This window comes from Dama dama, chromosome X (genome assembly GCF_033118175.1).
Source record: "Dama dama isolate Ldn47 chromosome X, ASM3311817v1, whole genome shotgun sequence".
In the NCBI taxonomy this organism is placed as follows: Eukaryota; Metazoa; Chordata; class Mammalia; order Artiodactyla; family Cervidae; genus Dama; species Dama dama.
In genome coordinates this window covers 44,342,960-44,355,963 of record NC_083714.1, presented here as the reverse complement: position 1 = coordinate 44,355,963, position 13,004 = coordinate 44,342,960, and the positions used below count along the sequence as shown (strand labels likewise).

Sequence of the window (13,004 nt, the reverse complement as noted above, 5' to 3'; positions counted from 1 at the left end):
TAAGGTAGGGCTGGCTCCATACATGGTTACAATGAAGACATTGGAGCAGAAACAGATAAGAACTCAGAACAGCTCAAATCCTCCTGGCTGGCAGAGACAGCCCCCACAAACCCCGGGACCAAGTTTCCCTGACTTAACACTGCAGTGACTTAACTGGGTAATTGCCTCACAAAGGTATGCAGTTTCTTTTCAACACTCACCCCACTCCCTCAGTGCCTCTGAGCCCTCTGGGCCCACAAAGAGATCTCAGCATAGCTCAGATAGCAGTACAAGATCTAGGAATCTTGTCAGTTCCTTCAGGCAGGAATCTGGGGCACATGGATGGGTGGGAATTCTAAGGGGATCTGCCTAAGGAAGATGAAACGTTCAAATCAGGCTCCATTTAGTATGTGCACATTTATCCAGGATCTGGGATTTAATGTTAGCTCAAGCACCTAAAAAGGGTATTAAAACAATGTGCTACACCCTGAAATCAATAGCACTCCACAGGCACTAAGAGTTAAGGGGCAGAACATCTCTGACCATGTTGAGGAAGAACCCCAAAGCTCACGAAGATAGAAATACTGTGTGTCCCGACTTGTTGTTCCAGTCTAATTATTAATAGTGTCCCCTTGAAGCTCTCTCAAAAGTGTCCCAGTTTGGGATGGTGTGCCACCTGCCTGCTCAGCCACCCCTTACCCATGCCACCTCAGAAGAACCAGGGAACACTCCCTTCACCAGGGCTATAAGAAAGGCGTTGGTGGGGGTAGTACCAGTTTCCCCATAAAGCCCTGTGGTAATCGTCCTCTGGAGCTTAGCCGTGACAGTGGGGAGTACAGAGATTGAAAGTTGAACTAGATTCCCTGATACCAGTGGGAATAATGAGAGTCAGGGTGAAAGTGGCAAAGGCCAAAGATAGCCCTTAACCATGAAAAGACACTTTTTGGTTTTTTTTGGTAGTGCTTGTAATTTATTGAAAAGAATGCAAATACTTTTTCCAGGTAGCATTGAGGAGCTGGGCTGAGTACCTGCTTTTGTTTGTATTGTTCAGTTTTTAGTATTTTTGTCCAAATGCACACCTCTATGGGACTGCTGCAATTTTGAAACAAAGATGACAGGTGTGCAAAACTGCTGCATAGGAGAAATGTCAACAATTGGGCTGCCAGGCACAATGGGCCCCTGTAGCAATCTGGTGGGGCATGAGGAAGACTCGGAGTTAGTAGGGAACAATTAATCAAGTTGAAAGATTAGCCCCTGGGGAGGAGGGTGGAGTTGTTGGTGAACAGTCCAAATCAGTGTCCCAGGAGGTGTAGCCCACAAAGGCATCTTCTAGGTTGCTCCTGATCTCCAAAGGCCGGGTCTGTCGCTGGAATCTGGAAGAGGGTGCTTGGGTGGCAGCGCAGGTCGCTGGGCAGAGGTGCAGGCCTGACAGTCGGCAGGGCAGAGTATAGGCTGACCGGTTTGTAAGACGGGCTTGCCCTAGAGCTGGCGCTCAGAACACAGTTCTAATGAGCGGTGAGGGTCCTGGGGCTGGCCAGAGTGGGCGGCAGAGCGCACTTCAGAGACGCCGCAGCCTCAGCAGCAGGTGACTGGAGAGCACTATGCCTGGAACAAAGACAAGCACTACGGCCGAGAGTGGAGGGCGAGGAAGACAGCCAGAGGGGAGGGAAAGGCCAGGGGATCGCAGCGTTAGGGGAGCGCGGTGGCTCCGGGCGGGGCGAGGCGGGGAGGCAGTGGGGGGTGGCGGCGGGCAGTGCCCTTCCCCCTCCTAGGCCCGAGGGTCTCCGGGCCTAGTAATCATCTTCTTCATCTTCGTCTTCGTCGTCTTCGTCGTCATCCCAGCCAAAACACTGTTTCATCTCATCGAGGAAGGCCCGGTAGTCGCCCAGGATGGGGCTATCCATCTCAATGTAGGGCACCACCCATTCCTCGGCTTCCCCGGTGAGCAGGCTTATCAGGAATGCCACCTTCATGGCGTCGTTGCAGAATCGGTTCTCGTTGACGAGCATGTAAGACGCCGTCTGCACGATAAACTCGGGGAGCCGGGAGCTCTCGCCGTCAAACGTTTCGGGGAAGGGCACAGGGCAGCTCGGCGGACGTACCTGGCGCAGCAGGGTGGCCCTCTCGCACACCAGCAGCCGAAGCTGTTCCATGAGCTGGCTGTTCTCGATGCTAAGGGCGCGGTGCCGCATCAGGAGCGCGTGCAGCAGCAGGACCAGCTCGTCCACCATGGCGAACAGCTTGGAAAGGCAGGGCAGGGCGCAGCTCGCTTCGGCTGGGCTAAGGTGCGCTCGGAGGCCTCGCAGGAAGTGCGTGTCGGCGGAGACGCGCGGAGGCTAGGGGCGTGGGGCGGTGCGCGCAGGGGTCCCGGCGGCGGCGCAAGCTCCGCCCACACAGCCGAGCTGGCGGCCCCGCGCCGGCGCCGCCCGGCTGGAGGGGGCGGGGCCGGGGAAGGCAAGGGGCGGGGCCGGGGAAGGCAAGGGGCGGGGCCGGGGTGGCGCGGGCAGGAGCTCAGGGTCCGCGCTTGCAGGTTCCTGGGCAGCTGGATAAAGGCGGAGACCCAGTCTTGGATATGGGTCCGGCCGTAGTCTGGACGGTGCAGGCGCTAAAAACCCTTCTCTCAGAGAGGTTCAACCTACTCAGGTTTAAAGGACTCACCACCCTTCAGCCAAGCCGACTCATACATTTCGGTGTTCCTTGGAGGGCCAGTGGCCCCTGGGTTCCCTCTGAGTGGTTTTAACACATTTCTTGGCTTATGAAATCTCCCTCACCCAAAGAACCGTTAGCAGTGCTGGCTGCACGCCAGCGTCACACCCTGTAAGAGTTATGAAAGACCCTCGGGGATCCTGTCTTTCATGACAAAATGATATTTAAAAGGGACTTTTCTTTGGTTGGAAAATAGTATTGTGTACCTCTATCCCTTTGTTTAAAATTATTTTTGTAAATAGCAAAGTGTAAAAAGTTCTGCAAAATTTAGCATCCAATCACCATTTGCAGGAGTCCTGCCTATCTTTGACTCTACTTCTGTCCTAATAATAGTGTTCCTTGACTACTGGGTTATTCCCTGCTTAACAATAAACACTTGTGTTTTTAAAATGGCTTGCTTTTCTACTTCAAATGCGATTATTCAAATAGTTGACAAATGAGTTGGGGAGACAGCCTCCGGGCCACCACATTCTGTTGGATCTCCTTTTAAAATACATTCCCGGTCGAATCACTTCTTGTTACTTCCACCAATACCACCCTGGCCCCAGCCCTCCTTTCTCACACAGGCTGTTGCAACTAACCACTTAACTTCCATTCTTCTCTTCTTATAGTGTATGTATTCCCCAGAGTAGGGGACAGGACTCCTTTAGAACAAAAGGTAGATCACTTCACCTCCCTGCTCTAAACCCTCCAATAGTTTTCCCCTCTCAGTCAAAAGAAAAACCAAAGTCTTGGTAATGGCCTCGCAGGCCCTGCCTCATCTGTGCCTCCTCTCAGTTCCTGCTGAGCTCTAACCACATCGTTCTCCCTGCTGATTCTCACACACAAGTAGCTCTGGCCCCAGGATCTTTGTACTTTCTATCTTTTCTGCCTTGGAAGGCTCTCTCATTTAACTGCCTGACTCTTTCTGCCTTGGGTTTCAGAGAGGACTTTCCTAACCACTTCATCTATCAGAGCACCTCACTCTCTGCCAGTACTCTCTAACCCATTATCTGGCTTCATTTCTCTACACAGCATTTATCACACCAGCAGCCATCATATCATACCGCACTTTGTGTATTTGTCAGCCTCCACTTTAATATGGAAGTCTGTGTGGACAGAGGCTTTGCTTTGTTGGTTGCTCTATCCATAATGCAAGAAAAGTGCCTGGCCCACAGCAAAACTCCATAACTTATTTGGTGGATGAAAGAATCTCAGGGTTCAGATGTTAAGATAAAATGTACAAGTGGTGGCAGCACAGAGTGTTCAGAAATGCTCAAGTGTCTGGTATGTTCTATCTCTGATCATGAATAGTTTCCATTGTGAAATTATGGCTGACGTAATAAAAGTGGCAAAATAAAAATTTTAAACCCTACTCTGTCCTTTTACAATAGAATTTGATGGACATCCATGGAAGTGAGAAGCTGAGAAAGAGGAGAGAAACGAGGCCAAGGTCCAAGGGAGAGGAGGAGGATCCCACTGTGGTGAGGGTGGGCAGGGAAAAGGACAGGCAGGTGGGAATATGAACCCTTGAACTCTCCTGGGATGCGAGCTCCCCCGCTGGATCAGAAGGCCCTTGAAACCAAGCAGGGACCCTCTCTCATTCATCCTTTCATCTTCTGCATCTGAAAGCATTAACTAGTTGCTCCATAAGTGTTCAGTGGCTGGAATGAAGGGACAGGAAGTGGTGGAGGTAGTTTTCTGGGCCTCCGGCTCATTCACAGCTCAGGGTGGAAGGTGGACCTGCCTGGGGCCACAGTGAGTATCCATCTCTACTTTCCAGCTCTAGACCCTAATCCTGGAGGAGGGGTCTAGGGTTTTAGTCACAGAAGCACACATCCTGCGGCAGGCACTGGATCTGGCAATTGGCGTGGGTTGTCTTGTTGACCTTTGCACAAGGACCATACGTGGGGATGGGCCCTCTGGGAGCCTGAGACCCAGGAGTTAAAGACTTGCCTAAACCCAGGAGAGCAGTATGTTAGTGGTACAATAGATGCCACTGTCTCAGCTTCTCTGATTATTGTGTCCATGTGCTTCCACTGAAAATTATTTCTGCACTGGACTTCTGTGGATTAGGAAGGTCTGTTGAGGACCCAGAGCTGATTAGACCCTTGCTGTCCTACTCCCATTCCTACAAACCCATAACAGAGGAAGTCAGGGAGAAAACCATAGGAATCAATCACTAGTATTACCTCTGAGTGGGCTCTGGGTACCTAGAGAACAAGAAATGCCCAGGCCAGAACCTACCACAGAGCTGAGCAGGGATTTTGTGAGGTGCTTCCCAACTTTCAGGGAGAGAAAAAGAGACAGGCAGTTCATCAGTGACTCATGAGGGAAGCAGTTGGGAAGAGGCTGGTAGTACCACTAGAAAAATTATATAGAATTGTAATGCTCATGTTAACCAGCTTCCTGGTGCCTGTGAGGCTGTCCGACCAAGGTCAAGGCCTACTAGCCCCTCCTTGCCCATTCATCCTGCTTACGACTGCATGGTGCCTTCCTTCTTCCCCTTTCTCCTCTAAAGTGACCCTTAAATGTTCCTTTATGGCTATGTGAAGATGCTGGCGGCAGTAAGTATGCCATATGACTTATCTCAGACTCAGAAACTTTATCAGAACAGCTCTGGCCCAGAACATTCCAAGGGGGGTTCAAACTCCATGCTTTGGCATGAGCACGGGCCCAAGGCCAAGGGAGTGAGTGATCCAAGGTGCTGATCATTTCTACCTCCTTCCAAGCTCCAAACACTGCCCTGGTGTATATATATATATATATATATATATATATATATATATACCTAGCAGTCAGACTGTAAGATTCCCTTGAAATAAATACAAAAACATCCCTAGATTTTTCATCTTCCAGAGGAATGTGTACAGATTGAGAAAGTCAAGCTGACACTTGAATATGCAGACAGGAGCAGAAAACAGCTTTGAAGGGAATATTTGCCAGAGGGTAAAATGGATGCCACTAAGATGTGGGCCTCTGCCCATACACACCTCCCCTTCATTCTTCTTAACCAGGTCCACCTGGGGCTGTGTTTTTACGGTAACCACACCTGCAGGGCTGCGGAGACCTTCAGCCTAAAGAGAGGAATAGGAGGGTACAGCTTTCTTCCTCCTGTCTTCATCCTCTCCAGCTCACCAAAGTGCACTGAAACATTTTTTCAGTGTTTATTCAAGTACTGAAGAAACATATTCTTATGTCAAAAGAAATTAACTAATACTGGTATGCTGAAATAAAAAGGAAACATTCCCAATACCTTTCCTTCTTCCTGCAAAATCTCACTTAACAGGATTATTGAAAATCCAAACTTTGGTTTGCCTCCTTCTATTGTGTGTGTGTGTGTGTGTGTGTGTGTGGTAGATATGTGTGTATATATATAATATATATGTATACACACACATGCACACACACATACATAGTGTTTACAGAATCCTAATACATATAGTTCTGCTAACAAATATATGACAAACTCCCTCACATGTCAGGAGGCACAGAGATATGATGCACAGAGCTGTCTTCTTCATAATTGCGTAGTACTCCTGACTTTCTTAGGTACATTCCTGCCTCAGATCCAAAGAGATCCAACATAGCTCAGTTTCTCAGATGATGCGGGAGAAGGATGGCAACAAATACACTCACAGCCCCAAAGATATAGAACTGGAAAATCAGATTTCTATAACTGAATTACGATTTCTATGAGTTAATGTTTTATTATTACATAATCAGTATTCTTCATGTATATTTTTGGATGGCTGTCATATAGCATTTATTGCCCACAGTATATTGCACTAGATTTTTCTTCTCATGGTTTTTCATTCCTAGTTATTTTAATATAACTAGTATGTTGAACATGCAAGAGTTTATATAGTTGGTTTGTTTCTGACATTTTCATACATTTTAGGAAGTATCTGGTGTCATCATAAATTTTTTGTTGTAAGTGTTAAGAGTGTGGCTTGGCATAATTTGTGTTTATTTATTTTAAGTATAATTTAGACCTCTCTTTCAAATTGGCTAGTTACTTTGATTTAGACTAAATTTTTCATGAGGAAAAATGGATGTGGTGAGTTGAAAATGACCATAAATTCTTTGCCACTTAACCTATCAAAAGTGAAATCACTCTTTGCCACCCCATGGACTATATAGTCCATGGAATTCTCCAGGCCAGAATACTGGAGTCTGTAGCCTTTCCCTTCTCCAGGGGATCTTCCCAACCCAGGGATCAAACCCAGGTCTCCCACACTGCAGGTGGATTCATGACCAGCTGAGCCACAAGTCACAAACCACAGTTCTTTACCTTTGGCCCATCAAAAGGTAGAAACAGTTTCGTCTGCTCCTTTAATCTGGGCTGGCATTGTGACTTGATTTGACAAATAAACTGTGGTAGAAGCAATTTGTAACTTATGAGGCAAAGTCTTAAAGACCTGAAATGTCTGCCTGTCACTTGGAATGCTCCCTACTGGGTGGGAGCCAGCCACCATATAAGAAGTTTAACTATGCAGAGACCGTCATGCTACAGGGAAGCTCACTGTAGCCCCATGGAGAAAAGGAGGTCATGAGGAAGAGCCATAAGGCAGCAGACAAACTTGAGAATGAAGCTCCGCCTTGGACACTCCAGCCCAACAGAGCCATTGCCTGAATGCAGCTGAGTGGACGACACCAGCTGACTGCAAAGAGAGCCTCATGAATTCCAAATCTACATAAACTCCAAGTTGACAGAATCATGAGCAAATAAAATGGCAGTTGCTTTAAAGCATGAAGTTTTGGCATGGTTTGTTTCATGGCAGCAGAGAACTGAAACATGGAAAAACTCAGGATAGGCTGCAGATATTAATAAAAGTATGAACTCCATGTCAAAGAACTGATTATGCTAGGAATCCGTGCATGCATGCTAAGTCTCCTTAGTCGTGTCTGACTCTGTGCGATCCTATGGATTGTAGCCCACCAGGTTCCTCTGTCCATTGGGATTCTCTAGGCAGGAATACTGGAGTGGGTTGCCATTTCCTCCTCTAAGGGATCTTCCCCACCCGGGAATCAAATCTGCATCTCTAAAGTCTCCTGCATTGGCAGACAGGTTCTTTACCACTAGTGTCACCTGGGAAGTCCTAGGAATCTACAGTCCTGTCCTATTTTCTTAATTCTGTATTTGTCTACTTGGTATTCATTAATTACAGGGCCAAACTAACAGTCAAAGTTGTTTATGTCTCCCCTGCAGTCCAGATCTCAGATTCTGAAACCGTCTCCTGTATCTAAGTCACACACACCAAGTCAGTATTTCCTCTGACCTAAATCAACTCAGGGCTAGGTACCAAACATTAGGGACAGTCCCTATTCCTCAATGCTCACTAGAATTATTTAAACTAGCTAATCCTAAACTGTTTACCTAGCCTTGACTAGCCTTTCCCATGAAAACTCCAGTAAAGTCTCTCTGGCCTAAGTCTTCACCCTCACTCCTTTCTTCGTTTTGACTAAAACCTGGTGTTTCCCAGGTGTCCCTGCTTGGCATGGCATGCCCTCTCTTGTCAATGGCATTGACCTCTCCATATCTTCTTTCAGTCCATAAATTAAAATTAAAATTCTGTTGGTACAATTGAGACAAGTCCAAAGTAACCACCTCCTGTGGGGAACTGCTCAGGAGTGTGTGTGTGTATGTGTATGTTCACATCTGTCTCCTTGTGTGTCTATATCCATGTGGATATACACATACTACTGCCCTCTAACACCATGTACCATCTACCACGACATGTACCATCATGGTGCTACTTGTAGTTAGAACTGGCAGTGTCACAGTATGACAAAGGTAAAATCAAAACTGACCATGTTTTCCAATGAATATGTGTGCCTACATAAAAACAGTGAAGCACATTTCAGAGAAGCATTAGGAAAAGAATAGAATTCTTGAAATTTGGGTTCAAATTCTCATACTCTTACTTACTATGACTTGAGCAAGTCTCTTAATTTTTCTGAGTCTCAGACTCCTTTGCAATAAATATTCCTAATGGTGGTTTAGTCGCTAAGTCGTGTCCTACTCTTGCGACCCCATGGACTGTAGCCTTCCAGGCTCCTCTGTCCATGGGATTCTCCAGCCAAGGATACTGGAGTGGGTTACCATTTCCTTCTCCAGGGGATCTTCCTGACCCAGGAATTGAACCCAAGTCTTCTGCATGGCGGGCAGGTTCTTTAGCAACTGAACTACAAGGGAAGCCCAATATTCCTAATAACAGGATCCAAATCATAAGGTTGCAGTGAAGATCAAATGATCAAATACAAAGGTGTTTGTCAAAAATAAAGCACTGCACACAGATTGCATATTATTTTTCACCAGATAATTGTGATTTATTAGTCTTACAGTGACTCTACTACTTGTATTTTAAGTTTAATGTGTAGTTAATTCACTTCTCTTATCATGGGATCCATAAATCTAGCTATGATGTTTAACTTTTAAAAATGTTTACTCTTGAATAAGAAGTAGTTGGAAGCATAAAATAAGGTTTTATTTTGGTTTCTGTCAGTTAAAAACACGCTTCTCTCATAGATACGAGATGTAAGGTTTCTGGTTTTGTTTTTAGGGAAAACCAGTGTCCATTATGACCTTCTGAAGGCCAACCTGTAACATTTTCTATTTCCTCCTTCCATCTTGGGAGAATCTGTGCCACATCTGTTATGCGGACACATGATGCTCTCCCTGAGTAAAGAGGCAATTAATTGTACTTCCAGAAACTTTCTTTCATCACTGCGCCACCATGGTGGTCACCTGGGAGAGGCCAGCAGACTTGGGACATCTGAGAGACTGGAAGCGAGGTTTTTCTCAGTCCCTGCAGCATCTCTGGTCACCCTTCCTCTGAGTCCCATGATCCTCTCCTCTCAGGCTCCCTAGGGTTTCCTACTAGCCCTTCAAGTCCCTTGTCTCTTCCTTATCCACTCAAGGTCTATTTCTCTCAACACAGAAAAATGAGTTCATTAAAAATGAGTTAAAAAGTCCTCCCTAGGGAAGAGGAAGCATGTGATGTTAAAAAGTATCCCCAGTACCTTTCTCAAACCCCATACTGGTTCCTGCAAGTATACCAGTTGCTATGCAAGTTAGCAATGGAAGTCACAGTGTTGGAGGGGACGGTGCCAATTTCTTACTCTACGGGCTCCAAAATTGTTAAATGAGAGAAGAACCTGCAGAGTGCTCCACTAATGAAAGTACTTCAGATTTCAAATGAGGACATGAAGGGCCATGGAAGAAGAGTAACATGCCCAGGGCAAACATAGGACATTATCTTTAAAGGCAGCGTGGAACTGTGCAAAGAAGACTGGATTAGGGGTGCAAATGCCTGGTACAGCTTTGACATCTGTCATGTTCTCTTTCAGACAAGCCCTTGAGCACCTCTCAGATCCAATTTCCCTATTTATAAAAATGAATAAAAAATGCCTCCTCACAGAGCCAGTGTGAGTCTCAAATGAGAAAATGGATGTGAAAGTAAGTTTTAAAGTGTAAAGTGGTTTTCACACATTAATTCTGAATATGCATTCTTTTAAAACTTGTTTGAAAATAATTTCAAACATACAAGAAACCTGTATGATTTTGAAAAATCCCTACATGTCCTTCCCCCTGGTGAACCAACTGTCAACATTTTGCCATATTTGGCTTAGCTTTTTCTCATAGTCAGTGTTTGTATGCTAATCAGTACATTTCTGTATTATATTTTTTTCCTAAACCACTTGACAGCTGCAAGCATAAAGGCTCATTTCTACATATTATTTCAGTGTGCATTTGCTATAAACAAGTACACTGTCCTATAAAACCTCAGCCTAACTATCAAAATTAAGGATGCTCATTCTCAGTTGTTTCAGGCCTATCCAACTCTTTGCGATCCTGCAGACTATAGCCCACCAGACTCTTCCATCCATGGAATTCTCCAGGCAAGAATATTAGAGTGGGTTGCCACTCCCTTCTCCAGGGGATCTTCCCAACCCAAGGATCCAAACCTGGGTCTCCTGCCTGTGCCTCCTGCATTGGTAGATGGGTTCTTTACCACTGAGCCACCAAATTAAGGATATTGTAATGCTATTATTTAATCTACTTATCTTATTAAGATTTTCTTCAATTGCCCCCCCAGTGAAATGTTTAGGTCCAGAATCCAGTCCTGGATCATGTGTTACATTTAGCTGTCGTGTCACTTCAAGTCTTTCCTTGATGTGACTTTAGCTTTGGAGATTGCAGGCTTTCTAGTAACAAACTGTTCTTCCATTCCTGATAGTTCTCTGTTATTAGATTCATACTATGCCTTTGGGGAGTTTTTCTCAGTGCATCATATCAGAAAGCACACAATATCCTTTTATTCCATCGCATGTGATGGTAACTTTTAGCAATTGGTTAAGATGGTTTCTGTCAAGTTTCCCACTCCAAAGTTAAGACAATTATCTTGTACATGTTAAGAAATATTTAATATTAGCTTGCATTCTACTTAAAAAGAGATTTTTCCATCCTATTATTTATGTTTATTTTTATCAGTAAGGCCCCTTAGATTCTTATTTTATTCAAAGGTTGTAACCCGTTACTGTCTATACTCATGTCAAAGCTCAAATTTCCAAAATTTCCCAAGTGGGAACCGTTTTAAGCTGCCTCCTGCGTCCTTTGGATGTACTTACCTTACTCTTTGAGAACTTTCTTTCTTTCATGGATAATAAGCTATTCCAGGGTCATCTTGTACTTTTCTGGCCCCCACTCTGGAAATACCCATTTCTCTGAGGGAAATTCATTACCTGCAGTAGAGAATGGTTTTCAGAAATAAAGATGTCATGGTTAGGAATGCAAATTGTTATTGGTATTACAGATTTTTCACTTCTGGAACAACTATATAGCCATATGTGAAAACGATGGACCTCATACCCTACTTCATTCCGTATATAAACATTAACTTGAGACAGATCATAGACCAAAGGTAAAAGTTAAAACTATGAAGCCTCTATTCAGAAAAGAAAAACACTATAAATTGGACTTCATAAAAATGAAAAATGTATTGTTTATCAAAAGATGCTCTAGCAATTATGAAGAGACAAGCCACTGAATATATATACACAAATATATACATCAAGAACTAATATACAAAATAGGTAAATAGATTTTAGAATACTTATATAAAACATATGTATCAAGAATATATAAATCACTCCTAAAAATGAGCAATAAAAAAAAAGCTCTTAGAAGACAGTCTTTTCAGTTTTTTACAAAGCCGAACATACCATACAATCCAGCAGTTGCATTGCTTTGTATTTACTGAAATAAGTTGAAAATTTACATCCAAACAAAAGTCTGCACGTGAATGCTTATAGCAGCTATATTCACAATCACCAAAACTTGGAAGCAAACAACATGTCTTTCAACAGGTCAGTGGATAAATAAACTGTGCCATATCCAGACAATAGAATAACTCAGCAATTTTTTTAAAAATGAGCTACCAGGCCAAAAAAGACATTGTAGACTTTAAATGTATATTGCTAAGTGAAAGAATTGATGTTTTTGAACTGTGGTGTTGGAGAAGACTCTTGAGAGTCCCTTGGACTGCAAGGAAATCCAACCAGTCCATCCTAAAGGAGATCAGTCCTGAGTGTTCATTGGAAGGACTGATGTTGAGGCTGAAATTCCAATACTTTGGCCACCTCATGCGAAGAGCTGACTCATTGGAAAAGACCCTGATGCTGGGAGAGATTGAAGGCAGGAGGAGAAGGGGATGACAGAGGATGAGATGGTTGGATGGCATCACCGACCCAATGGGCATGAGTTTGGGTAAACTCCAGGAGTTGGTGATGGACAGGGAGGCCTGGCATGCTGCGGTTCATGGGGTCACAAAGAGTTGGACATGCTTGAGCGACTGAACTGAACTGAACTGAACTGAACTGAACTGAAGTGAAAGAAGCAATCTGAAAAGTCTGCATACTATATAATTCCAACTATATGACATTCTGGCAAAAGCAAGACTATGGAGACAGTAAGTTTAGTCGTTGCCAGTGGCAGGTTGAGGGGTAGGAATGAATAGGAAGAGAAGAGAAGCTTTGTTGGGAATGAAACTATCCTGTATAATAATATAATGCCATTATACATTTCTCAATACCCACAGAATGTACAACTGAAAGAGTGAACTCTAATGTTAACTACAGACTTTAATTAATAATAATGTATCACTATTGGCTCTTCAACTGTGACAAATATACCACATTACTGAAAGATGTGAATAGTAGGAAGAATTTGTGAGGGAGAAGGAGGTAGAATTTGGGCACTCTGTACTTTCTGTTCAATTTTTCTGTATACCTAAAACTGCTCTAAAATTAAAACTTGTGCATTAAAAACAAAAGGC

At 44.3% G+C, this 13,004-nt stretch overlaps 1 protein-coding gene across 1 annotated transcript; it reads right to left on the bottom strand.

Moving 5' to 3' along the window:
* Window positions 1-943: 943 nt before the first annotated feature.
* On the bottom strand, window positions 944-2,356 carry LDOC1 (LDOC1 regulator of NFKB signaling). Its single transcript, XM_061138013.1, has one exon. The coding sequence runs from the start codon at window positions 2,208-2,210 to the stop codon at window positions 1,770-1,772; it is 441 nt and encodes a 146-aa protein (XP_060993996.1). The 5' UTR covers window positions 2,211-2,356; the 3' UTR covers window positions 944-1,769.
* Between the last annotated feature and the right edge of the window lie 10,648 nt (window positions 2,357-13,004).